At 58.9% G+C, this 27,051-nt stretch overlaps 2 protein-coding genes across 8 annotated transcripts; both read right to left on the bottom strand.

The window, feature by feature from the left end:
* Positions 1-1,476: 1,476 nt before the first annotated feature.
* Positions 1,477-17,748, bottom strand: SART1 (spliceosome associated factor 1, recruiter of U4/U6.U5 tri-snRNP). Of its 2 annotated transcripts, none has more exons than XM_006937541.4 (20): positions 16,790-17,748; positions 15,981-16,038; positions 15,579-15,634; positions 14,861-14,987; positions 14,632-14,737; positions 14,305-14,382; positions 14,083-14,182; positions 13,849-13,991; positions 13,553-13,756; positions 12,722-12,846; positions 12,507-12,640; positions 12,254-12,387; positions 3,827-4,000; positions 3,544-3,654; positions 3,161-3,248; positions 2,768-2,858; positions 2,519-2,654; positions 1,894-1,983; positions 1,664-1,785; positions 1,477-1,561 (listed from the first exon to the last, which is right to left on the bottom strand). In XM_006937541.4, the coding sequence occupies exons 1-20, from the start codon at positions 17,100-17,102 to the stop codon at positions 1,543-1,545; spliced, it is 2,409 nt and encodes an 802-aa protein (XP_006937603.1). In that variant the 5' UTR covers positions 17,103-17,748; the 3' UTR covers positions 1,477-1,542. The 2 variants fall into 2 exon arrangements, with proteins under 2 accessions (XP_006937603.1, XP_003993701.1); XM_003993652.6 differs by having other exon boundaries at positions 13,553-13,759; positions 16,790-17,747.
* Positions 17,749-18,537: 789 nt separating this feature from the next.
* Positions 18,538-27,014, bottom strand: LOC101098087 (testis specific 10 interacting protein). 6 transcript variants are annotated; one of them, XM_045039568.1, is made up of 8 exons: positions 26,843-27,014; positions 25,729-25,862; positions 24,946-25,625; positions 24,620-24,767; positions 22,384-22,554; positions 19,726-19,825; positions 19,400-19,524; positions 18,538-18,687 (listed from the first exon to the last, which is right to left on the bottom strand). In XM_045039568.1, exons 1-8 carry the CDS (start codon positions 26,987-26,989, stop codon positions 18,579-18,581), a joined length of 1,614 nt encoding a protein of 537 aa, XP_044895503.1. In that variant the 5' UTR covers positions 26,990-27,014; the 3' UTR covers positions 18,538-18,578. The 6 variants fall into 6 exon arrangements, 3 of the variants coding, with proteins under 3 accessions (XP_044895503.1, XP_044895504.1, XP_044895505.1); XM_045039569.1 differs by having other exon boundaries at positions 22,384-22,551; XR_006586712.1 differs by lacking the exon at positions 19,726-19,825.
* Positions 27,015-27,051: the final 37 nt, after the last annotated feature.

Here is a 27,051-nt window from a genome sequence, read left to right as displayed (position 1 = left end):
CACCTGGCTCCTTCCTGAGGATGCCAAGGGACGATGTGGGACCAGCTGGGAAAGGTGGGGCAGGGAGCATAGCTCCAGGGGGCAGTCATGGGCTTGGCGCTGAGGGGCGCCAAGGATGGCACCTCAGGAGGGCAGACAGGAAAGAATTCAGCTCACCAGCCTGTGCTCCGAGGACCTACTGCTGACAGCCCAGACTGGCACCTCTTTCCGGTTGCATCGGGATGCCTGGGCCGGCCCTGCCTGAGCTGTTTCCGGCTCCGACAGGGACAGCCTCCTAAGGGACCGCTGCCTACGGAGTGAGGCCTGAGGTCGGCACGGGCCCGGCCAGGGCGGGAGCCACACGAGGCACGGTGACCGTGCACACCGCCAGCCGGGTCTCACGAGCTTCTGGGAGAAACGTCCTGAGTTCCAAACGCTAGACCCAGTGTTGGCGCCCCGAGCCCGCGGGCGGCCTTCCCCAGGGACCGGAGGGGCAGCCGAGGTGGAAATTCAACCCGGGTGAGACCTCACACGAGGGAGACCACGAGCTCAAAGAAAGCGTGATGTGACCGCTTGCTGGGTTTGTCCAGCAAAACCATCCCCAAGAGCTATCAGGGCAACCGCGTGTCGCCCGAGCTCACACTTCCTGCGAGACCGTTTGAAACCATCCTTCTCTTCTACTTCGTGTTTGTCGGCCTCAAAAAAAAAAACCTGTGAACCACCTGGAATGTGTTTGGGCATCGGCGGCAGCAGGACACCAGCTCTCCAACGGGAGCCTCGATTCAGGGCTCTGGTGCGTCCCGTCGTGGCACGTCCAAGCCTCCTTCAGAGCTCACCTCCCTGGGGAACCACACACGGGACACGTCCCCAAGCAGACGGGGGCGGCACAGGGGCTCGAGGAACGCGGCGTGGAGCCCGGCCCACTGGCCCACGCGGTCCCGGGCCCCCGAGGGCAGTGATTCATGTGCCATCAGAGGCTGGAGAGACCAGGGTGACCGAGGCTCTAAAACCACCTCCACTTCTCACCCGACAGCCATCCCTGGCGAGGGTAAGGTGCGACCTTTGACAATCAGCCAGGACCTGAACCACCACGCCGGGGGCGGGGTTGGGGGTGGAAGACTGTTCCAGAGGATCTGGACAGTCTCTCCCTCGTCTCTTTATCTGTCACTGGATGGCTAGGTTCATACCTAGCAGATGTCAGACTCTGAGGCATCTCTGAGGGGTCCTGCTCGCCTCTAAATGCCAGGTGGGTGGGTGGGTAGATGGATGTACGGATGGATGGATGGATGGATGAACTCATTTAATCCTCACAAGACAGTCTATGAAGCAGAGGTGCTTTGACTGTACAAATGGCAGAACTAAGGCTCAGAGAGATTCGGGGACCGTCCTGAGGTCACACAGCAACCAGAGCCCGCCTGAGGGCAGCGGAGGCCCCGCCCAGCACTGCCTGCCCCTCCTCCCAGGTCTAACCCTGGAATCTGCACCATGACGAAGGAGGAAAAAATAAGGAGGGAACTTTATTTAATATTAAAGTCGGGGAGGGGATCGGAAGGGAGATCGGATTCACTTGGTGATGGTGTTCCTGCGGAGAGAAGAGAAGCATGAGGCTGGACACCGGCTCGGGCCTTCCCACCCGGTCAGGTGGCCCCCGCCCCGGCCCTGCCCGCCGTGCTTCCCCACTCACGCGTTCATGCTCTTGCCGCTGCCACTGAGCACGATATACGGGGTCTTCTGGGCCTTTTGCTTCTCCTGGAGCAAAGCCACTGTGCCCAGGGGCGTGTCGCTGGAGCTCATCTTCTTCAGGAGCTGCAGGACAGGGGCCAGTCAGCACAGGGCAGGAGTGGGCCCCAGAACACCCAGCACCCCAGCACCGGCAGGTGCCGAAGCCACCCCACGTCTCCACGGGCCACCCACCGCCTCCTCGTCCAGCTTCTTCATCCGCCGCTCAGTCTTCATCTTGCCTGAGCCTTTCCCGTGGAAGCGGTGGGACAGCTGCCGGAAAGCCTGGGGACACGGGGCAGGAACCGTGTGAGAGCCGCCTGTGCCCCAGAGGGCAGGGGAGGGGTGGCTGGGACGGGGCTGGGAGGAAGGCAGCGACCTGGCGCCCCCCAGGGGCTCCGCAGAGTCACAGAGACGGACTCGGGGGCCGGAGGGGCGGCGACAGGGACACTGAGGATCCTCAGTGAGACCTGCGTGCGGAGGCTGAGCCGGCCAGGGGCTGGGGCTGGGTGGGCCATCCAGGTTGACGGTGCACCCTGAGGCTGGGCTGGGAGCACATGGGGAAGAGCGCCAATGGGGCGGGGGCCTGGACACCAGCCACCAGAAAGGCGGCCCCCAGGGTAGGTCAAGCCACGAGGGGGCAGGCCGGCAATGGGCCCATGATGGAGCCCGCTGTGCCCCCCAGAGATGGAAACTGAGGCACAGGAGCTCTGATACTTCACCAGCACTCCAGCCAAGACCCTGCGGTACAGCTCTGCCTCCTCCGGGAAGGGCAGGGGCCCCACCTCTCCGTGACTCAGTCGCCCACAGCCCTGCTCACCTCCTTGGGCGTGAGTTTCCGGCCTGTCTCGTCCACATACTCAATCTTAACGTCGGGTTTGTAGCCGTCCTTCTCCTTGAAGTCCTGGGTAAAGCCTCGGTACTCCTCCCGCCGGCTGTACTTGTCGTCGATGGCCCTGGGTGCAAGACAGGGGGGGGCTCAGGGCCAGCACCGCCCACCCCGCCTGAGTTCCCCACAGCCTCCGGCCGGTGACACCCCCGTGACCCGCTGCCCAACCGCCCCACTCACATCTTGTCTTCGATGCAGTACACGGCCGACGGCAGGGACTTGTTGGGCGCCTTCACCCGGGCCACCTTCTGCACCGTGGTCTCCAGCAGCCCTGGGGAGAGGCGGTGGTCAGACTCCAGGAGGCCCGCCGGGTCCTCAAGCCAGGGTCTCTCGAGGCCACGGCCTGACCACTTCCACTGCCCCGGTTCTCCCCAGAGATGCCAAGACTTCAGGGGCGAGTGGTGGCTTTGGGGGGGAGGAGGGGGGGATGGGCAAAGCCATCAAAAATGGGGTGACACGGCGCAGAAAGGCCAGATGCTGCTATGACCGCCCCAGACCTGGGGGCAGGGGGGCAGCTCGCGGGGCCCGGGGAGTGGCTCACCCTGCCGCCCCCGCAGGGCTCACAGCCCTCACCTTTGTTCTGACACAGCAGCAGGGCAGCTGCCAGCCCTCTATTCACGATGGGCTCCTCGTCCAGGATGGTGGTGGAGGAGGCAGAGAACTGGGGGGCGGCACACGGGACGAAGGGGGTGAGCGGGCCGCGCGGACTCTTCTCACCCCTCACCCCCCCCCTCCCCCCACCGCACACAACCGCAGTCCTTCCGGGGACCGGCCCCACGCCAGACGCCTCGCTGAATCCCCACCACGACCCTGTGAGCATCACAGGCCCCATCGCAGAGGGGGACGGCGGGGCTCTGAGACAACGGGCCACTGCTCCAGGTCCCCCGGCCCCCAACCCCGCCGCGCCGTGGGCCCCTGCTCCCCCCCCACCCCCCGCCTCGCTCCGCGCCCCTCACATCCTGCTGCTGCTTCTCCTCGTCCAGGTTGACGGTGCTCCAGCCGATGTTCTCCTCCCCGTCGGACTCAGAGCCGCCGTTGGCCGAGCGTTCCTCGTCTCGTTCAAAGTCCTGGGGGTCAGGAGGCCAGGGTCAGCCCAGGGAGCCCCAGCCCCTCCCCGCCCCCAGCCTCCTAACCCACCGGGGCCCTGAGGCTCGTTACTGGGGACCTGACCAGAGTGGGGGGGGCCCAAGCCGGAGCCGAGGGGAGCAGGGGGGAGAGGCAGGCCGCCCGAGGACCCACCATGAGCTCTTCCTGCTCCTCCCGGTTGCCCGCCAGCCCGTAGGTGGGGATCTCCCCCAGCGTGCGGCAGAACTCCGACGTGGCGTTGAACACGATGGCCCCCTTCCGCTCGGGGTCCTCGTCTTCCTCCCAGCCCCGCTGGCGGGCTTCCAGCTTCTTCACAATCTCCACCACCTGGGGGAGGGAGCAGCTGTGGGCAAACCCAGAAGTTTCTGGGGAGGTGCCGTCGAGACCCAGAGGCCGCTCCTATGTCCACAGCGGACCTGGCTGGTCTCTGCTTCCTCCCTGGCTCCCCGTCCGCTCCCCCACTCTGCACCTACACCCATCTCGCTAGGTCACTCCTCTGCCGCAAAGCCATCGATGGCTCTCTTCTGCCCTTTAAATTAACATCCGGAATTCCACACGGCCGTTCTCCAAAGCCCCACAGCCTCACGTCTTCCTCTGGGACCGGGGCACCCAGGGCCTCTCGGCCACTCCGCCGCCACCCACCCTTCACCCCACACACTCCAGTTTCAAACACCTCTTCCAGAGCCCTTCCCTGAGCCCACAGGGTGGGGAGACGCCCGTGGAACTCCCACACACTTCTGGCACCCCCCGCCCCCCCGCACCGCCCGCCTCGCTCCTCCCTCAGGCCACCCTCTGGCCCAGCATGGCCCCAAGGCCCCTCACAACTCCGCTCCCGATGCCACCCTCCGGTCCCCTCCACGCCGCACTCCCATAAGCACCCAGGACCGTCTAGGATCTCCCCTCCTTCCACCCCACACTTCCGTGCTTTGCCCCGACAGCAAGCTCCTCAGAGAAGCTTCCAGTCACCACATCCACTTCCACACCCCTCCCTTCCATCCTGTTTTACGACGTTTATTTTTTTTAACGAATATCACCATAAACATAAAAGGGTCCTGGCACGTGCATGTTTAAAAATAGTAACAACTAAACACACACCCAGGCACCCATGGCCCACTCGCAGATGTATCATTAATATCCTTTCAAGCCTGACTGTCTCCTCGCCCCTTTTTGGGCTCATGATTCACTGGCTTTACTCTCCTTTTTTAATAAAGTTTATTTACTTATTTTGAGAGAGAGGGAGAGAGATGGAGAGAGCTACCAGGGCAGGGGCAGAGAGAGAGAAAGAGAAAGAGAGAGAATCCCACGCAGGCTCTATTAGTGCAGAGCCCGATGGGGGGCTCCAACTCCTAAACCACAAGATCATGACCTGAGCCGAAGTCGGACGCTTAACCAGCTGAGCCACCCAGGCGCCCCTCACTAGCTTTTCTTTACGGTTTTACCACACAAGGACCCATCCACAAACAGGGTATTATTTTGTTGTACCTTTTTTTTTTTTTTTTTTAAGTTTATTCTGAGAGAGAAAGAGCGCATAGTAGGGGGAGGGCATAGAGAGAGGGAGACAGAGAATCCCAAGCAGGCTCCATGTGGCCAGCACAGAGCCTGACACAGGGCTTGATCTCATGGTGTGAGATCGTGATCCGAGCCAAAATCAAGAGTCAGACACTTAACTGACTGAGCCACCCAGGCGCCCCTGGTTGTGTGTGTGTGTGTGTGTGTGTGTGTGTGTTTTTTTTTTTTTTTTTTTTTTTGAGAGAGAGAGAGAGACAGAGACGGAGGGCGCAAGTGAGCAAGGGGCAGAGAGAGAGACAGAAAGAGAAACGGGGCTCACCCGAAGCAGGGCTTGTGTTTTACCTAAGTGGGGGGCTCATGTTTTACCCAAAGCAGGGCTTAAGCTCACCCGATATGGGACTCGAACTCACGAACCGTGAGATCGTGACCTGAGCCGAAGTCAGATGCCTAACGACGGAGCCACCTAGGTGCCCTGGTTGTGTATATTTTTTTAAATGCTTTATTTTTGAGAGAGCACGAGCAGGGGAGGGGCAGCAAGAGGGGGACAGAGGTTCCAAAGCCGGCTCTGTGCTGACAGCAGCAAGCCCGAGTGGGGCTCGAACTCACAAACTACAAGATCATGGCCCGAGCCGATGTCAGACCCTCAACCTACTGAGCCACCCAGGTGCCCCCAGCTGCACGTTTTTAAAACATTATAGAATCTGAACCGTGCTGTAGATTCCTCCGTGATTTGCTTTTTTTTTTTTTTAATACGTTTTAAGATTCATCCTGACACAAGCGGCTGTACTTCATTAGCTTTTCACTACAGAATCGTGTTCCACGATGTGAACGTACTTAACCTAGGCACCTGGCGCTGCGGACGGCCCTTCTGTCTTTCCACACAGGACGCAGCGACCAGTGACGGACGCCCGGGCCCCGGAGTGCGCGGGCAAGTGCGTGTGAGGATTCTGGCTGCTCCAAACCCTGACACTTGATCCCGTCAGACTCGGACATTTCTGCCAAAGGGTGCGGGCGGGACCCGATCGACGTCCTCGTGGCTCGCCTTTCCTTGACCACGAACGAAGCTGGGCCCCCCTGGGTATCCTACTGGCTATTTCCCCTTCCGCTTCTGTGAAGTGCCTGCTGGGGTCTTCTGCCTGTTCCCCCATTTTGCCCATTTTTGTTGTTCGGATATTCTCGACACCAACCCTTCTGTGACGGTTACGTGTACGTGGGCAGAGATCTTCTCCTGGCCCATCTTGTACTCCTCGTGACACCTTTTTCAAATAACTCCAGTTCTTAATTTCTAAGTAAATATTAGGGGTTTTTTTCCTCCCCTCATGGTTTACGCTTTACATTTTTATCGTTTAAAAATCTTTCTCCTAAAATCATCCAATCACAAAAAAACAAAAAGCAAAAAAAAAAAACAAACCTGTGATGCCCCCGACAGGAGGTCCCTAGAGAAAGTCAAAATCACAGGGACAGGAAGTAGAGCGCGGCTGCCTGGGGCCTAGAGATGAGAGTGTTTAATGGGAACGGAGTTTCAGGGTTCCAAGACAGGAAGAGTTCTAGGGATAGATGAAGGAGACGGCTGGCTGCACAACCACGTGAAGGGATTTAACATCACTGAACTGAACATTTAAAAATGGTTAAGGGGCGCCTGGGTGGCTCAGTCGAGCATCCGACTCTCAATTTTGACTTGGGTCACCATCCCAGGGTCGTGGGATGAAGCCCCAGGTCGGGCTCGGTGCTGAGTGGAGCCTGCTCGGGATGCTCTCTTTCCCACTGCCCCTCTCCCCTGCGCACTCTCTCTCTAAAATGTATATATATTAATAAAGGCCCAAGTGGCAAATTTTATGTTCTATGTATTTTAATGCAATTAAAAAAAGGAAAAAAATTTTTCTCTGCTACAAAGTCACAAACATAATTTCCTTAACTTTGTTCTGAAATGTCCTATCCATTAACGCAGCTGTTAAGAACTGCGCTGCGTCCCCCCAAAATTCCTATGTTGAAACCCTACCCCCAGTATGACTGTGTTTGGAGACAGGGCCTTTAAGGAGATGGTCATGGTCAGAGGTCATAAGGGTGAGGCCCTAATCCAGCAGGTTGGTATCCTTGTAGAGAGAGAATGACAACCCAAGGACGCAGGCACACAGGGAAAAGGCCACGAGAGGCCACGGTGAGAAGACGGCCACCGACAAGCCTCAGGAGCAGCCAAAACTCCCGAACACCCTCCCGAAATTTCAGACTCCAGGACTTTGAGAAATAAATTTCTCTTGCTTAAACTACCTTGTCTGTGCATTTTGTCACGGCAGCTCTAGCTGCCTAAAACAACAGTGTACCTGTCTTCTTTAATCTTTTGAAAACAGACTAGGATCTTCCCCGTACAGATGTTTTTTTTTTCTAACGTTTATTTTTGAGGGAGACGGAGTGCAAGCGGGGGAGGGGCAGAGAGAGACACATAGAATCCGAAGCAGGATCCAGGCTCTGAGCTGTCAGCACAGAGCCCGACGCAGGGCTCGAACTCATGGACCGCGAGATCGTGACCTGAGCTGAAGTCGGACACTTAACCAACTGAGCCCCCCAGGCGCCCCTCCCCTCCAAATCTTATGCATCATTTACTCCTTTTTATTTTGTTGCTATCTTCCTTATCTGTTACTCGTTTAGAAAAGATGGAAAACATCTGTTTAGCAAGCTGTCTCTTGCTTGCCCGTATTACTTCACCACCTGTAACGCCTTCATAAACAGTTATCTTTTTTTACCGTATCTTCTGTCTCTTGCTGGGGGACAGAAACACGACCGGCTTTCCTCTGGTCATCTCGTATCACCAACCTCACTACAGCCTGCCTGATCTGCCTGCATTTCCCACCGAGGCCACTTTGGGCAACAGCACGGATGACCTCCGTGCTGCCCAATCCAGAGGTCAGCGCTCATCCCGGATACCCTAATTCTCCATAGCATTTGTCACAGATGCCTCCTGTCAAGAACCTCTCGGCACGTGGCTTCCAGGACAACACCCCATCCTCCCGGTCTTCCTCACGCACTCTCCTCCTCGGGCTCCCCTCCTTTATCCACACTCACCGTCCTGGGGACTCTACCCACTCCTATGGCTTTTGACTCGCGTCTACATACTTACTGACTTCTGCATCTATGCCTCCAGCCTCAGCCTCTCCCTTGACGTTCAAGTTCTTGCATCCAACTGCCCATTCGGTGTCCATCACGTCTAATAAAAAGGCACCTCAAACATAGCCAAAACCGAACCCTTGGGTCGTCTCCCCCAAACCTGTCCTCCCCTAGCCCTTCCCAACTCAGGAACGGCCCTCCCTGCTCCTTAACTCGGTCAACGGCCAGCTGTTCAAGTCAAGGTTCCTAGGGGTCGTCCTTAACCTCTCACACCCGCTCGCGATCTCGCATGCAATCGGTCCATCAGCCAACACTGTCAATTCCACCCTCAAGATGCACTCCACACACAGCGGCTTCTCCTGGTCTCCACGGTCCCCAGCGGGCCACCATCCCACCTGGTCTTCCTCCCACAGAACCGCACCGGCTAAACCTACCGCGAGAGCAAGCCCCCGCCTGACGTGGCCTCTGCCCACCGCCTTCCCTGCCACTCTCCCCGTGGCTCACGCCACACGGGCCTCACCCAACTTCCTGAGCGAGCCCAGTCGCTCCTGCCTCAGCGCCTCAGGTACCGGGTGCTCCCTCACCTCGGAACCGTGCCCTAGGATGTCGCTGAGGCTCACTTCATCTCGTGTCAACCGTCACCTCCTCAGGGAGGCCCTCCCTGACCAGCCGACTGAAAACGGGAGTGCTCCTTTACTCCTGATCTCCCCACCGCCTCGCCTTTTCCTCTCTCCTCTCCTCACGGCGGTTCTCACCGCCAGATGTTGCTCTGCCCTCTCTCATCTCCTCTCACTAGAACAAAAGTTTCACGAGGACAGACACTCCTGTGTTTTCAGCTGCCGTGTTCCCTGCTGGACGCCGGGCGCTTGGCAAGTTACTTGCCGCGGAATGACACTAACATCCCGCGGCACCGTGAACTCTGTGAAGGCGCAGAGAGCAGCTCCGCCTCATTCCTGACGTCCCGCGGGGCGCCGGCCCTGGCATGTGGGGGGCACCTGCTGCTCCCGGACTCCCATCACCTCCCGACCTCCTCGCTTTCACTGTGGATTCCAGCACCCAGCTTCCTGCCTTCCCTCTGCTCCTCCTCTCGTCTGCACTCTCAGGGACCTCTGCCTCCAAAGGACCCATCCAACCGCTACCCCAGAGGTTTGCTGAACTCCTGACCGCTAACAACCGTTTCCCCAGCCTCTCCCCCCCCTACCCTCCCCCGCCAGGGCTCACCCTCCCAGCCCTGGCTTATCATCACCGACATCCACAGCCCCGCCCCGTCTCCTCTCCATCTGCTGCCTCCCATCTTCCCAGCTCACTTACCCTGTAAACCTCAATCCAGTAACTCCCCCACCTCACCAGGACTCCAGCCCCGTCCTCCCACCCGTCGCCCCTCCTGGTGCGTCCGTACCACCCAGCGTGCATTCTGTGCGTCAGCGGGGTCCCTCCTCTGGAACACTTTACCTTGTCTCTCCCCTCGACAAACCCAACCCGGATTCATCCCAGACATCACCTACTTGGCTGACAACACGGAGCACCTGGACGGGCTGCGGAAACCCTTAAACGCGCAGACCCACTTCCGACTCGCGACCCCTTGTTGCAAACGCGGAGTCTCCGCTCATCTGCCCAGCAGACCTGCTTTTCGCCCTGTACCCGACTCCGGGCTCCAACACAGCGCCCCACCTCCCCAAGACCCCGCGTCCACTCCCACCCTCCACCTCCTCGCTGGAAAACAGACAATCAGACGGGGCTCCCTTAACTTCTTCCCCCCACCAGCCACCTGCACCTGCTGTGCCCGCTCCTGCCCTCCCCGAGACAAACCACGACGTGACCTGGCTCCACTCAAAGGCCACCCCGACCAGCACTCCAGGTCCCACCCCTGCCTTGCTCCTTAAGAGTTTGCTCCTGAAAATAGCTCCTCCCTTCTCTTCACTTCTCTGGCTCCCTTGGATCGGCAGCGAGCACACTTGTGAATCGCCGTCACTTAAGAAAACTTTCTGAGAATTTAAAACTGGATTAGACATTGGTTCAAACCCAAAAGGTGTTGGGGGCATAACTGGGAAGTTTTGTCATGGACTGCTATCAGAGGATTTATGGGATTTTTCCTCCAGGGAAGGTGGGGTCCCCTGAGCCTGGGGTTCAGCAAGTACCGTATGGGATCTTTAAGGGAACACAGCTACGTAGAGCAATGTCCTTATTTTTAGAGACGCCTGCTGAAGTGCCTCGGGGGAAAGGGTCACAGAGTCCGCAACTTACTTTCAGGGATTCAGAAAAAACGGAAAAGAGAAAGCGAGGCGAGAGCACTGTGACAAAATGTTTAAAAATACTGAATTAAGAGGACGTATAAGAAAGCTCATCATGGGGGCGCCTGGGGGGCCCAGTCTTGGTTAAGCGTCCGACTTCAGCTCAGGTCACGATCCCGTGGTTCGCGAGTTTGAGCCCCACGTCGGGCTCTGTGCCGACAGCACAGAGCCTGGAGCCTGCTTCAAATTCTGTCGCCCTCTCTCTCTGCCCCTCCCCCGTTCTCTCTCTCTCAAAGATAAACAAACATTAAAAGTAATTTAAAATTAAGAAGTTCATTAAGATATTCTTTCAACTGCCCTGCACCTAACTGCTGCGGGGTGCGGCCCACATGTTTACAAACACCCCCAGGTGACTCGGGCTCAGCCCAGGCTGAGAACCATCGGGCCACGTGACTCTGCGCAGTCCTTCCAGCCACAAACTCTACGATTCTTAGATCCGATCTGTAAATATTAACACTATTAACCATTAAGTACAGAAAAAAAAAAAAAAACCCTACTGTCCATCACGCCCCCTTCAGCTACTGCCCATTTCTCTGACCCTCTTCAGGGCAGGGTGGACAAAGTACCGGCCACCACCTGCTGCCACAAATAAAGTTTTACTGGGTCGCAGCCATGCCCCGCTGCAACGGTCGAGCGCCTGAGCCCCTGCCCTCCAGTGTTCGTGCGGTCCACCTGCTCCCGCTCCCAAGTTGCCGCCCTCGCTTCCGTGTCTCCTCAGTCTTGTTGACACACTGTGCCGCACCTGACCCGCCTGTCCCTCCTTGAAAGTCCTTCTTGGCTTCTGTGAGCCCCACTCCCGCGGCTCTCCTCGACCTCAGGGGCTGCTGCTTCTCGGATCCCCCCGCAGGAGCTCCCACTGCTGTGCCCCACCGGCTGGGCACGCAGGGCTCCCCGTCCCGGCCTCTCTCGCTCGCTCGCTCCAGAAGTGGGAGGGGTAGGATTAAAAGCGCAGACTTTGGAGTCAGGCTGTTCAAACCCACGTACCAGTCACGTAACCCTGGGCAACGTGCCTAAGTGAGTCGACAGAGCACGCGAGCGGTGCCCAGACACGTTAGTGCCCGCTGAGGGTCAGCAACGACCGAGGCCATACGGACCGCCGGCCCCTCTGCTCAGCTCACACCACCGGGTCCTCAAGTGTCCTAGGCCAATCCCTGCGAGGCTGGCTCCTCGGTGTTAAGAAGTCTCAGCTCAGATGCCGCCCCCCGCGAGATCTCCCCCAGACAGCTGAGGCAAGACGCCAGCCCCCCAGCCGTCGGCTCCGTCTTCCTGGGTTCGGTCTGCCCGGCTTGAGGCACCACCAGAGTGTGTTCGTGCACGCGTGCCGGCCTCCACCCCCAGCTAGAAACGCAGCTCCGTGAGCACAGGGCCCCTCGCGGGCCCGCTCACCTATGACTCCCCAGCCCTCGGGACGATGCCTTACTCGCAGCAGGCACGCAACACCCAACCACAGAAGGGAGGGAGGCAGGGAAGGCTCGAACCCTACGCCCCCTTAGAGCAAAAACACCGCTCAAACCTAGGGATCTGCTAACGACGTGATGTTAAGCAAAAAAGAGGCTCCTGGCCGGAGTGCAGGTGCCGTGCTCACGGGGACAGGGCGCCACGGCACACCCGTCCCCGGAGACCCCGGCCCTGGAGAGGCCAGCACCCACCCGCTCCCGCCCAGCCCGGGGCGCCCTACCTTCTCGCCGCTGTCCCGCAGCTGCTGCAGCTGCCGCAGGCGGCGCCCCTTTTCCAGCTGCTTCTGTAGCTCCAGCTCCGCCTCGTCCTCCTCCAGCGCCTCTGGGGACCCGGCCTGCGCGCCTCCAGCCTCCTCTGGCGGAAACACGGGAGGCCTCTGCTCGAATCATCCCCTTGCCCCAGGGTGCTCGTCCCTGCCCTTGACCGCCCCCCCACACCACCCCCGCCAGCCCCCGGCCGGCAGGGCGCCTCACCCTCATCGCTGATGTCCATGTTCTCCACGCGGGTGTCATCCGACTGCGAGGGCTGAGGCGCCGGCTCCTTCTCCTCCTCCTCCGGGGCCTCCTCGTCTGCCTCAGGCACTCGGCGCCGACCCCGGCCCCGCAATCTGGGGGGAGAGGCCTCTCGGGTGAGCACGGGCCCCTGGGCCAGGCCAGCCCCCACCCTGCACCCCTCTTTCCAAGCGCACCTGGAACCAAAGTCCCCGTCTTGAGTCTGGTCCCCAAGAGGCAATAAGTCATCGGCCCGCACGACCACCTCCTTCTCTTTCTTGCGGATCTTCTTCACCCTCCGTTTGGTCTTTTTAAAGGTCACCTAAGGGGAGGAGAGGCGACACCTGAGACGGGGAAGGCGGGCGGCCACGAGCCCCCGAGAACGAACACCTCCTTAGTGCTCCTCCGTGCCAGCCTCTGTCCTAAGCGCTTCCCGCGCACAGACAACACGTGAGGGAGGTGGGACTTCGTCCCGCCTGTGAGATGACGAAAACTGAGGACAGAGAGTCTGCGTTCCTTGCCTCCGGTTGCCCAGCTGAGAGGGACAGCCAGGATTGCGAATCTCGGTTTCGTGGCTCAGGGGGGGTCCTGCTCTTAACCACGTGGCCAAGCAGTTCACCGAGCCCGGCGTCCACCTCTGCGTTCACAATCCTCCCAAACACAAACTCCACACACAGCTGTAAACTTACACTCACCCACGCCGTCACTAACCCTCGCAATGGCCCTCAAGACGGGGGCTCCTGCCATTCCCATTCCAGACGGGGAGCCTCGGCCTCACGGTGAAATGACTCACCCAAAGCACGAGCTGGCTAGGTGGCAGAACCCGAACACGAACTCAGGACCATCTGTCTCAACGGTCCCCGTTCTGGTGGCAGCCACCGGCTCCCTGCAACACCGCCCTGCTTACCCATGAGGGCCAAGGCCCTCACACTCGATCCCCCACAGCTCATCCGGCCGCACCGGACCCGGGAGGAGGGGGAGGAAGCCCCACCCCATCACAAGCCGTGGCCGGAGGGCTCGGGGCTCACCATCTCCTCGGGTGTGAGGTACTCGGAGGCGAGCCGGGGCCCGACTGTGCTCAGGGACTGAGCCTGTAGCCGCAGCTTGGCCCGGATCTCCTCCAGCTCCCGTTCCCGCAAGCCGTCAGCCGTGCCGCCCTGCTCCAAGCGGAAGGAGTGCGGCCGCTCGCCCTCGAGCTCCTCGTCGTACTTGGACAGGATGGAGCGGGGTTTCTGCTGCAGGACAAGAGGGACAGGTCGGGATCCAGCCTGTTCCTGAAAAGCCCCAGAGCCCCCATCTCGCAGCCCCGTGCTGCCCGGCCTGCCTGGGCCAAGCCGTCCACGCTCTCATCCTCCGCATACGGCAGGTAGTCGGGCTTCTTCTTCCGTAGCTCCACGTTTTTCTCTGCCCGCTCCTTATCTACTAGGTTCACGTTCACCAGGACATCCTCCTCCTCCTGCAGCACACCTGCGGACAGGGCAGGAGCAGCGGCCACTCACGTCTGCCCTCAACTCAGCAGTGCCTACGTCCCCAACCAGAGCACCTGAGCTCAACCCACCTTTGTCCTTGAGGGTGAGGATCACAGTCTCCCCCTCTCGGAAGGAATCGATAGCGTGCTCCACGGTGAGGCCCTGGAGGTCCCGGGCACTGTACAGGTCCTACAAGGCAGAGGGAACGTCCAGACAAGCCAGGAGCCCGACTCCCCGAGCCCTGGGACCCCAGCACTAAGGACAGTGGTGCGTCCACCCCTCCCCGCCCTCGGCCGCTGCAGCGGCCTTACCTGCCGCCTCTGCCCAAACTCCTCCTCCACCAGAGTGCTGACACCAAACTCTTGGTCCATCTCCTCCAGCAGTTTGGCCTATGGGATGGGAGGGGGGTGACCTATGACCTCGCGCCATTCGGCATCACCGGAAGACACGTGGGACTTTACCAGGTGGGAGTGCGGCAAAAGCAGGCCGTTGCAGGGAATCCAGAGCAGACGGCATTGACCGTGGGCCTCCTACCTCTCTGAGCCCGGTCACCTCCCAAGAACAAGCCTCCTGCCTCACCAGCCGGTCGGGCTGCCAGAGGCCCTGAGTGACCGCCCCCAGCCTCCCCGGGCGCTCACCCTCTTCTCCGCCAAGTCCTTCTCCTTCTGAAGCTGCCGGCTCCGCTCAATCCAGGCCGCGGTGTCGTCCAGCCACGGGTCATCCTCCCCCAGTGTCTTTATCTTCCTGAAGAGGAAAGAAAGTGGCCTTCTGGAGAACCCCTTTCCTGCCCCCCCCCGCCTGACTCAAGAGCTCCCTGGCAGCCTCCTCAGGTCCTTCCCTTGTCCACCCCGGCAGGGACCCCCTCACCCCAGCTTCTGGTTCAGGAGGCGCTTTTCTTTGGCGGCTGCCAGCTTCTCCCGTAGCTCCTCTCGCTGTCTCAAGGCCATGGGATTGATGACATCGGCTGCCACGGGCTCCTCCTTGGTGCCCGCCTCTGGAAGGGGGGCCCAGACGTGAGGCTATGCCTGCCCGTGGCTGGTGGGGAGAGGAGGGAGCCACTCACCCTGCCCCCTTCCAGCTCAGGGGGCCAGAAGGGGCCAGGAGAGGGGGGATCGAACCTTTCACCTAACTCCTCCCACTACATCCCCACACTTCCGTGTCACCCCGCACAGCATGACGGGACCCTCCACGCCTTACAAGCCCCCCAAGTCATGCTTTAAAAAACAAACACACCTGACACGTGCACAGCTCAGGTCAGTTTGTAGCAGCTACGCATGTGTCTCAGTCTGGTTAATGCTGCCTCACAGCACAAGGCTAGCACGTGGTGCTAGGCATTTGAACTTAAAGAATAAGCTGATTCCCAAACCCCCATGACCACTGTAGGGAGAAGCCTCATGTCTATTGGCAACTATGTACACACACACACACACACACACACACACACACACACACACACACACGGACAGCGCCACTAAATGGAGCTGAACCTGTGCCATAACCCCACCCTCCTCAGAGACCCCTTCAGATGGTCCTTTTCTTCCACCAAAATGCCCTCCCTCACCCCCATCCTCAGCCCCACACTCACCCTTCTTGACAGCATTGACCTCCAAGGGTTTCAGCCCCAACTTTGCCCGGAGTTTACTGAGGGCAAGAGATACAACTGTTAGGAGCCGTCAACGAAATAGGTGCACGAAAGGCATTTCAGGACAGACGGGGTGAAAACAGGATGAGACTGAGAGATCATGAGGGTCCCCAGAACAGGACCTGACCCAGGCAGCCTAGCACATTGGGGAACACGGGCACCAGGCCTGGCCTGCCCCTTAACCAGTGGGCCATCCTTCCTCTCAGGCCTTAGCGTCCTCTTCTGTAACTCAGATGGTCATACGGCACTTCTGATTTCAATGAGAATGCTTTAGTGTGGGAAAGGCCACCCCCAAGAAGCTGTCCCAGAAAATAAAAGCAGAAACATACGGGACACGGAACTTACTTGGTCTCCTCGATGCTGAGTGACGAGGCATCTCCTGAGCTTGTTTTGGAGCCGGCGGCTAGAACAAGAAGAAGCCTGGCTCAGGTGCCGAACACAGGCCCAAAGATGAGGGCCTCTTCCAAACTCCTCCATTTCAGGAGACGACACAACCACCCACCTAGCTGCTCCAACCAAAACTCAAGGAGTCACCTTCACTTCCTTCCTCTTCCCACCCTCATCCAAGTGCTAAGATGTCTTAAGTTCCTTCCGCAAAACACGATTTCGATCTGTTCGGGTCTCTGCATCCTGCTACTGCCTCGGTGCAGACCACTCTCAGCCCTCACGTGGCCTCCACTCTTGACTACTCTTGAGCCAGTTCTCAATGCGGCGACACTAACAACATGATCAACTCACTCCTCGGCTCAAATCTACGGCTCCCGACCACCCTCCAGACAAAACTCAAATTTCTACAGGGTCCTTTGCGGTCAGACCCGTTTCTTATCCCTGCTATGAGCCCTGCACGATCTGCTCAATACCAGATTTCTTCCTGTCTCTACACACGCTGGGACTACTTCATTCATCCGTTCGCTCAACACATTTATCGAGGGCCTGGGACGTGCCAACTGCAAGGAAAACAAAATCTCTGCCCTCGCGGAGCTCAGCAGAGGGAGACAACCCTCAACCCCAAATAACCACATTAGGCCCTTTAATGAGTGCCGACGAAGACACCCTGGGGGTGCCCAGGCCCAGAGTACTCGGCCTGCACACACCCAGGCCCTCCCGCTCCGGGGCCCCGGGTACGCCCCGCCCCCACGGGCCACGCCCCTCACCGGCCTCGTAGCCGTCATCGCGCTTCTCCCGCTTCACGCGCCGCTCGGAGGGCTCTGCCTGGCTGCGCTCCCGCCCGTGCGCGCCGCTGCGGGCCTCGACCTCGGCCCCGCGCCGCCCGCTCCCGCGCTCGCCCCCACGCTCCCGGCTCCGCTTCCGTCGTTCGCCGCCGCTACTGCCGCCGCCGCCGCTCCGGTGCTTGTGTTTTTTGTGCTCCCGGTGCCGCGGCGGCTGCTCGGTGGCGCCTCCGGTGCTGGCCGCCGCCGTCGTCCCGGCCGCCTCCTTCTCCCCGCGATGCTTCTTCGACGACCCCATGGTGGCACGTCCGCCCCGAGCCCGGCCGCCGCCGAGGCCCGACGATGCAAAATGGGAACGCTTCCGGGTCGCCCGGCAGCCGCCGTCGTGTTGCCGGAAACCAAGAGCGGCCGCTTCCGTCGTTCGCGCCGGAGCCTGCCCCAGAGGTTCATGGGAAGGCTGGGATCGGAGCCCAGCGGCGCAAGAGCGGCCGCGTCGGTGGGGGTGGCGGTCTTTAAGCTGGTAGCCTGACTGCGCATGCGCGCCGGGGGTTGCGTCGACCGGATGTGGTGGTTACGGGTCTCTCCGCTGGAAGCGCTCTACGCCAGGCGCCCGGGAGCTGGAAGCGCCCGCCCGGCACCGGACGTTCCGTGTCTCACGGACTTGCTGTGGACGGCGCCCGGCGCTCCTTGGGCGTCCTCCTAGTGGACTCCCCAGGGTCGTGGCTCCATCGGGTGTCGGACAGCGCAGCATGGTCTCCTGACAGCCGTGGCTCCACAGTCCAGCCTCCAAGTCCCTGCAACCAGTATGGTCAGCAGACGCCGCCTTCCCACGAGCCTTGGATTGGGCTTTTTAACCTGTACTCTGGAACCCCCTAAAACTGAGTGTAGAATTTCGGCACATCTGTGTATGTGAGCCTCCCCCCCCCCCCTTGGACGGCGTCTCACTTGAAATTAAGTTAAAAGCCCAATTGGGGCGCCTGGGTGGCTCAGTCGGTTGAGCGTCTGAGTCTCCGACCCTTGGCTTCGGCTGGGGTCACGATCTCAAGGTTCCTGAGTTCCTGCACTGACAGTGCAGAGCCTGCTTGGGATTCTCTCTCTGCCGCTATCCTGCTCGCGCATGTCCTCTCTCTCTCAATAAATAAACTTTTTAAAAAAGGCGTCGGTTAAGCGTCCGACTTCAGCCAGGTCACGATCTCGCGGTCTGTGAGTTCGAGCCCCGCGTCGGGCTCTGGGCTGATGGCTCAGAGCCTGGAGCCTGTTTCTGATTCTGTGTCTCCCTCTCTCTCTGCCCTTCCCCCGTTCATGCTCTGTCTCTCTCTGTCCCAAAAAATAAATAAATGTTGAAAAAAATAAAAGGCTCAATTCACATAATCCCTCCTCACACTCCCACCACCCCACAGTTGCTCCGTCTGGCCTGTTATGGTGTGATGTACCCCATTAAAGGTCCCACCCCACACACGCACCAGGAGTTCTCAAAAGCCAGATCCTATTCACTCTTGAGTTCCTAAGACCCAGCATAGATGGAAATGGGGGTGGAGGAGCCGCAGCTGTTGCCCTATGCGACGACCCCCTCGGGAGCAGAGGCAGGGCTGTGTGTGCTGGGTGGAAGCAGCTCCTGGGCGGCAGCCAGAGCTCCTGGGTGATGGGACAAGCTAAGCCTGCTGCCTACCCACTTGCCACCTCCTACCCCCAACCTGGAGCCTCTTCCCAGCACCACCAGAAATTACACAGTGTGTTTCCATAAAGCCTTTAATCATTATCGTAGGAGCCGGGCTCAGTCTGGCCTTGGAGTGGAGTGCCTGTTGGGCTGGCTTCCAGTGGGTTCCGCCTTTGGGGGGCTTTCAGAAGGGTTCTCCATCCTTACCCCCATTGACCCGTGGCTCCTTAAAGGTGAAGACATAGGTAGAGACCATGGGTTTCTAGCTCCCCACCCCCATGCCCAAGGAGGCCTGGGCTGTAGGAGGGGAAAGGCCATTATTGACATGTGGGTTCAAATCTGGCTCCTATGCTGTGAGACCCTGAGCGAGTGATTTCCCCTCCTGAAGCCTCAGTGTCCTTATGCATGGGCCTCATAATCCCTGCTGTGCATCACCTTGTTCTAAAGCACAAGGGACAGTATACAGGGGGTGACTTGTGGGGCCCCACCCCACAATGGGGTCTTGGTGTGTGGCCACTCATTTGGCCACAGATTCCCAGCCCGGCTCTGCTGTTTATTTGCTCCTGTGTCTTTGGACAGGACCCTGCCCCTCAGGTCCTTAGTTTCTTTACTGGGATCTGGAGAACATCGCCCCGGTCCTGCCTTCCTCGGGTGACCTGGGGGACAGGGCCTAGGGAAGGACCGATCGACTGCTAGAGCTAGGCAGTGTCCTTCGGGCCGAGGGGTTGGGCCACCAGGACTTAGATCCAGGGCGGATCAACATGGCTGCTGGTGAGTTTTCTCAGCTTCTTCCCAGATGGTCCAGCCCAGGCTGGAGATGGGCAGGGCCACGGCTAGGGGAGACCCTGTAGGGCCCAGAGTACTGGCGGTGGCCCCCCCACTTCCCTTCTCCCTGTAGCTGGGCAGAGCCAGTTCCTTGGCTAGCTAGATGGCCTCACCTGGGTTTCCCGGAGGCGCCCTCTGTGTTCCCCTTTCCTGCTTCGGCCAGTAGCTGCTCCTCATCCAGTCCCAGTGCTGACAGCACCTGGGAGAAGCGCCGGGTCACCGTGAGCCGGGCATTGGCCTGGAGAAAGAGAAACGTTCCTGCTCTGCAGGCTGCCGGGGATGGGTGGTGCCGCGTGTGAAGGTCCCAGGGCTTCCGGATGGGCGGTGGCCCCGGGGTCCTGTCTAAGGGGGCCCACTCTCACTTACATCCCTACGCACTCAGCCAATGAGAAGCGCTGCTCTCGGGGAGGCTGATGCTCGTCCAGGGGCTAGGCCTCACCTGCATGGCCTGCTGGAACAGGTAGGGCCGGGCCTGCACCCTGTGCTGAATGCCCTGCAGCTCTGCCTGGTACTGAGCAAAGCGCTGTCGCTCCTGGCGCCTGCAGGGAGACGGACCTGTGGGCAGCCAGCCGCGAGCACAACCCATCCCCGGCCCTGAGTCCACTCCTCCTCGCTAGGGACGTGACGTCCTCCCCGCCCTTACCTTGCAAAGCCATTTCATTCCCAGCCTCGCCCCGGGTTCCTCCTGAGGTCAGTGGGTTGGAAATTATTTGCTCCATTTTACCCATGATGAGCCGGAGGCCCAGGGGGGTTGAGGGACTTGTCCAAGGTCGCACAGCTGGGAAGTGAGAGACTGAGCCCCGAGCCCAAGTCTGCATGCAGGCTGCGCAGCCGGGAGCTCATCTAGCATCCCGGCCACCCCCAGGCGGAGGGACCAGCTCTGGCTTCGGAGCAACTGGGCATCAGCTTGCAGGGCCTCTCCCCTCCCTGCGTTTACACCTCTGCGCCCCCTCACACTGCACCCGTGAGGAAGAAGCGGCGGCTGTTGGCTGTGGCTTTGGGCAAGGCCCCAGTCTGGGCTCTGGGTTCGGTTTCCTCTGTGCTATGGCAGGGATTACACAAGCTTGCCGCCATTCTCTGTGTTTTTTATAAGCACGCGGCTTGGAAAATGGGAGGGAGGAACAAAAGAAATATGTTGCCGATGACAGACTGCATCCCGAAAATATCAGGATTGCACGGGGGAAGCACAAATCCATTTACAAAAACCCAGTCTGTGCACTTGTCTGAAATGTGTCTGCTCTTCAAGCCGGGTATCCTGGCAGCAGGAGGGGACCCCCGGCTGTACTAACACCCGAGACCAGAAATCCTGCGAAGCACGCAGGAGAGGTCTCGGGAATTGGTGGCAGCACCCACACACAGGACGGGAGGGGAGAAGCAGACAAGACCCCAGGACCCACTTGGGACCTCTAGCAAATGTGCCGGGGCCCCGTGGAAGAACCCTGCCTGGCACGGCCAGGATCTTTGGCTACGTGCCAGGGAAGGAAGCTTCCTCCATTCGAGAAGGAGAGATGAATTTGAAAACCCTTGGCCAGGAACAGGAGTTATTGCAAGATGGAGTCTTCGGCATTCAAGAGGTCATTTCAGCAGCTACAGAAGGCGGGGGTGGGGAGCGCCAGCTTGCGTTTGGTCTCTGTGTCGCCTGTGAGGTCTTGCATGTTTTTCCTGCTTGATTCTTGAGGCTGTTCGTTAGAATGGAGAGGAAGTCCACATCTTGGAGCCCCAGGCAGAAAGGAAGCCTTGTGAGTGGATGTCAGCCCTGTCCAGCATCTGGGAAGGAAAGGAAGTCACATAGCCTCCCTACCACCGGGTGACCTTAGTTGAGCCAGCCTCTCCTGCGCAGGGCAGAGTCTTTGCGGCTCAGAGAGAGCAAACTTCACGGGCTGTAAGGGCCGAGAGAGCCCCTGGCATATATCTGCTCTCAAGTAGAAAATAAAAGGTGTGCGGGAAACACTCCTCTCACTGACATCCGTCCCTTGGAGTTCTGAACTTCAGGCTTCCTGCCTTACTTAAAAAACAATGAATTTGAGGTCTGGCGCGGAGAAGGCCTCTCCTCCATCACTGGCCAAGGATTCCTTTAAAACACCCTCGACTTCTTAGAGTCCTGGTTTCCTCATCTTCGAAACTGGGGATGATAAGACTGAGCCTCAAAGAGTAAGTGATCAGAACCCCACTGAGTCCTTGGTGGGTCGCTGCAGGACAGAGACCTTCTGGTCTCCCCGCAGCACTCCACTCAACCTTGACCTAGCCCTTCTCCCAGGATGAAAGGAGATGAGTTGTGGAAAGATCTACCCTGCTGCCAGGTGCACCCAGTAGGTGCTCAATGTCAACGGCCCTGGTGGCCATATTTATTTGTGTTCTCTGTTTCACTAGGTAAGGCTTTGGGGGGGACCATCGTGGCGCACTTTATCTGCAGATTGTGTATCCGAGCGCTCCGGGACCACATAGCAGCGCGACTCAATGGCTGCCCAAGTTGGAATCCTAGCTGTGCAGCTCACTTGTGACCTTTGGCCAATTATTCAAGCTCCCTGAGCTCAGTTTCCTCCTCTGTCGAATTATCGTTCTGATGCTAATGCCCCCTTCATGGTCCTGTTACGAGTCTAAAAAACTTTTAAATACGCATCTGCCCGTTTCTTTTTAAGCGTGAAAATATAGGGAGAGAATGAAACAGATGAGTCTTCACCCGATGGCAAAGAACGGTTGTCCCCAGGAGTGAGATCCCAGGCTCGCTTTACGTGCCATGGTAACTATTCCGGTAATGGCGCGGTTTTTTTGTAAGAAGCATCCCTGGCTTTTGAAATCGGAAAAGATTAGAACGAGCGGGAATGCAGGCAGAACATTTTAACCGTGAACTTTGGCCAGCTGCCGGGATTGGTCTTCTTAGCCGGTGACCTCGCCTCGGCTCCTCCTCCGCCAGTGCCTCGGTGGTGTCTTCACGGGTAAAGCGCGGCCAAGTGGCCTGGAAGATGGTTGTGGAGACTCAGCCCAGAGGGGAGGGGAGGTCTGCATCTCCTCTGTCCTTCGTCTGACATCTGACGTCTCTCGCGCTGCCTCCCCTGCCCTCTCCCCACCAGCCCCTCCCCGGCGCCAGGCTTCCTACCTCAGCTCCTCCAGCTTGCACTGGGTGGCGCCCGGCCCCCGGCTCCCTCTGGGCGCATAGGCCGCCAGGCAGCGAGCCACCTGCTGCTGTACCCGCTGCTCCCGGGCCCTCCGCAGCTCGGCCCGCTGCAACTCCTCCTGCTGCTGCCGCTCCCAGGCCTGCAACAGGCTTCTTGGGAGGGGGGAGGGAAAGAAGAAGGTGGGAGAAGTCTGGGGGGAGCAGCAGTCTCGTGGAGACCAGGAGCAGGCAGAGGGGTGTGGGGGCCTGACGGAGGGACTGCAGGAGCCCAGAGAGCCAAAGGCCCGGGGAATGGCGTTCGTCATGGAAGCATGCCATGATGAGGGCCACATCTGGCCCACCTCGGGGCCTTTGGCTACTCTTCCTGGAGGCCTCGTCCCGCTCCAGCCAGCTGTATGCCCCCACGGTGGACATCCTCCGCCCTGTGGGGCTTGGTGCACCTGTGACCCCACGTGTATTGCTAACCTCCCCTCGCAGAGCAGCTCTCCTTGAGGGCGGGGGCCAGCTCTTGTTCTCTCTGACCCCCATCTCTGGCAGGAACTAGGTTAATGCCTTTGGGTTTGAGGGGCAGACAGATAGATGAATGGATGGGAAACAGAAACAAATTGGTGATGGGATCAATGGGTGGATGACCGGATGGGTGAATGGTGTGGACGGTTGAATAGACAACACCTAGATCCATGTGGAACATTCTTCCCCCAGCTCTTATGGCCAGTTCCTTCTTGTCAATTGGGTCCTTGTTCAAAAGTCAGAGAGAAGGAGAGTCCCTGACCACCCCTTCTGCCTCTAGCTATACATCTTGTTCATTTCTTTATTAATTATCCTTCTTCCCAAGGAGAATGTAAGCCTCATGAGAGCAGGGTTCCTTATCTCACCTCTTCACCACCAGTGTCTCCCCAGCACCTAGGACAGTTCTTAACCTAACTAGAAACTCAGTGTTGGTGACTTCATGCATAATTCAATCATGGTTGGACTAATAAAAGGAAAGATGCGGTCACTCACTCAGCACGTATTTATTGAGCACCAGCTGGTGCCAGGTCCTGTGTAGGGGCACCAGAGAGACCATGATCAATAAGATCTGGTACCTGTCCTCAGGGAGCTCTGTACACGGGGATAGACAGGTACCCCAGGACCCCAATGCAATGCCGCGTGGCAAAAGCTATGGCGGAGGCAAGCACAGGGGAGAGCTTCCTAGAGGGCGCCTGACTTGGAAGTTGAAAGATGCATCCGAGTTACCTAGGTGAATGAGGAAGAGGGGCAGTCCCGGTAGAGAAGGGAGGGAGAGCATGGGGCATTCTAGCACTCTGACTGGCTGGCATGGGAGACAGGAGCCTCCTCACCAAGAAATCTGGGCTTTGTCCTAAGCACACTGGGAAGCATGGGAAGCAAGCAGGGGATGGCAGCAAGAATTGGAGGGTGCTATTAGAGTGCTGAGTGGATTCTCACCTGCCGCTTCTAACCAGTCACCAAGACCTGCTGTCAGCCCCCAAATATCTCTTAAATGGATCCCCCCGTCTCCATTCACATGACCACCTGGTTTATGCCCTTATCATCCCTCACCTAGACAATGCAACAGTGCCCCCTTTCCAGACTTTCCCCCTCTGTTCCCATTGTCCTTTGTTTAAGCCCCAAGTATAGCGATTGTCTAACTCTACTGCCCTCATTGCTGTCTTGCCCATCCGTCTCCTTTTCCAACAGACCTTGAGCTTCTTAGGGCTAGGACCAAGTCTTTTTATCTTCACATCCTGAGGACCCATGAGTAGATACTCAATATATGTTGCATTAATCACTTAGTTAATAGATTCATTGATGGATAGAAGATGGGAAATGAATGAAAAGTAGCTTGTATCGATAGATAGCTGGCCAAGAAGACAGACATGGATGGATGGGTGGGATGGATGGGAGGGAGGACGGGTGGGGGGTGGATGGATGGATGGATGGATGGATGGAGGGGAGAGAGGACGGGTGGGTGGATGAGTGGGTGGATGGATGGATGGATGGATGGAGGGGAGAGAGGACGGGTGGGTGGATGGGTGGGTGGATGGATGGATGGGAGGGAGGACAGGTGGGTGGGTGGATAGATCCAAAGAAGATTGGATGATCAGAAGATTGAAGAATGGATAAATGAAGGAATGAATGAGACGATGAATGATTCAATGTCTGGCTCCTTCTCTACTTCCTGTCCTTTCTTCCCATCCTCCTTTTTCTTCCACCTTACCTGGTGGCCTCCTGTCGTTTGTGGAAGGTACGGTTAGGAAAGTTGGCACACTGGAAAGTCTCTTCATCTCCCAAGGCATAGGTCTTCCCACTCCGGTTGGAGGCCTGCACAGCAGCCCGCAAAGCCTTCCAGGGCTGCTTTTCAGGGCCTGTCCACAACGGGACAAGTTAGAGAGTAGCCCCCTCCCAGCCCATCGAGTGATCCTGCCTAGTATGTGGAGCACAGCACAGCCCTGTCTGAACTGCTGGCCCAGGGTGCTGGCTCCCCAACCTGTCTCCCCACTGTGTAGTTTCCGGGGGGACCCAAACGTTGAAGTCCACACTCACCGCAGTCCAACTCCTGGTGTAACTGCCTCTGCAGCTGCTCCAGCTCCTTGGCCCTTGACTTCCTCGTCTGCGGCCCTCGAAGGTTGGAGCTGCTCGCCTTGCGCTGTAGGTCACCCTCATCCAAGGCCTCCTCGCCAGAGTTCTGCCCCTTTCTCTGCGAACCAGCCCTCCTTCTATGGGGGGCCCTGTGCTCCCCCTCCTCAGCTTCCTCTGTCACCCCTGCAAACCGCTCCTCTTCCCAGATCGACCCCCTCTTGAGGAGCTGGGACAGTTCACCAGGGCTCATACCCTTCTCGACCTCCTCAGCACCCAGGGCTTCCGGCTCAGCGCCCTCCTCAGACTCTGATCCTGAGCCTGACCTCTTCCCAGGTGGCTGGAGGTCACACTCACTGGGGGCCTCCAGTCCCTGGCTCCCCCCTTTGCCAGAAGGGGTAGGGATGCCGTCCCAGGCCCTGAGCTGCCGGCTCCTCTCCAGGTTTGGCACCTCTGTCTTCCAGCAGAAGCCGTGGGCATCTGGGAGGGTGGCTGTGGACTTGTGCCTGGCCTTGTGCTGGGTGACGGCTCGGGGCAAGGGCGGGGCTTGGTGGCCAGGCTGAAGCAGCGCCCGACCATCAGTGAGGAAGCTCTCCCAGGCCCACTGGAAGGGAAAGGAGGGTTTCCGAGGAGCAGAAGGGATGAGACTGAGGAAGGAAAGGACAGGGAGCAGGGGTCAAGGTCAGGATGCCGGCCCCCCATGGGGCCTGACACCCAACATCCCACCCAGCCGGTCGCACAGCTGCTTACTCTTCAGCCTCAGCAGGGCTATGCCCTTTCTTGTTCCGGGCCTTGGGTCTCCGGTCCTTCTTTGCCGTCTGCCCAGCACTCCGAGACCTCGGCTGCTGGCCCTGAATTACACCATCACCGCTCCCAAGCCTCCCCTGAGTGAAGACAGGAGAGGAGGCCCAGCTCCAAGCAGGCTCCTGGACCACCTCACGCTTCCCTCAGGGGATCTCCCTCTTCTGTGCACCCCGAGTGGCCCCCTGGACTTTTTTTTTTTTTAATGTTTATTGTTGAGAGAGAAAGAACCAGACTGCGAGTGGGGGAGGGGCAGAAAGAGAGAGAGAGACACACAGAATCCGAAGCAGGCTCCAGGCACTGAGCCGTCAGCACAGAGCCTGACATGGGGCTCGAAGCCACGAACCACAAGATCATGACCTGAGCCGAAGTTGGACGCTTAAACGACGGAGCCACCCAGGCACCCCCTGGACTCTTGTTACCAGTATAACTGACTGATCACCATCTCAGTGTTTAGTATTCAAATAGCAACCACTGCTCCTTACTGAGTACCTGCCAGCTGCTCAGGATTTTCTCTCAGTAACTCATTTAACCTTCCCGAGGACCCTATATTCCACTATTACCCCTATCCTGCAGATGAGAACACTCAGCCTCAGAGAGGGGAAATCACTTGACTGAGGTCACCCAGCGGGTAAGCGGAGCCAGGACCTGATCATGTTGAGTCTGTCCCCAGAGCCCAGATCTGTCACCACGTGCAGTGCTGTCTCTGGGCCCCGGGGCGGCTCTTCTGAAGGGCCCCATGGGGTCCTGGACTTGCGGAGTCAAGGTGGAGGAAACTCATGATCTTTCCCAAAACCCTCCTCCTCCTGCAGTGTTCCCCAAATCACTCCACCAGAAGGCTGGGAGTCATCCCTGGGTGTCTTCCTCATCTTCACCCTGGACGACTTAGGCCTCCCTAGGGTCCCTGTCCCCTTCCCACCCACCCCCACCCCCCGTCTCTCACCTGGGCCTCAGCTCAATCTCATGGCTTCTCCAGGGCCTCCCTCAACCCTGGCCTATGTGGACCCCAGGCAGCCAGCCTGCCTCCAGGCAGTTGGAAGTCCTCCCACAGGGCCTCCCTCACCTGCTCAGCCTGGGGGATGTCCGACAGAAACTCGAGCAGCCCTGTGGTCGTCACTGGAGCCTGGAGCCGCGTGTCCCGCCCTGGTCTCCCCGAAGTAGTCCTGATCAGCTGTCGGTGGGTGTTTCGCATGTTGGTGTCCTGCCCCATCCCCCACCCCCATCTGCCGGCCTTGGAACTGCCCTCCCCACCATCTCTATGGCAACCAGTCC

This window comes from Felis catus, chromosome D1, assembly GCF_018350175.1.
Source record: "Felis catus isolate Fca126 chromosome D1, F.catus_Fca126_mat1.0, whole genome shotgun sequence".
Taxonomy (NCBI): Eukaryota; Metazoa; Chordata; class Mammalia; order Carnivora; family Felidae; genus Felis; species Felis catus.
The sequence above is the reverse complement of the archived record's forward strand: the minus strand, read 5'-3'. Positions and strand labels throughout refer to the sequence as shown.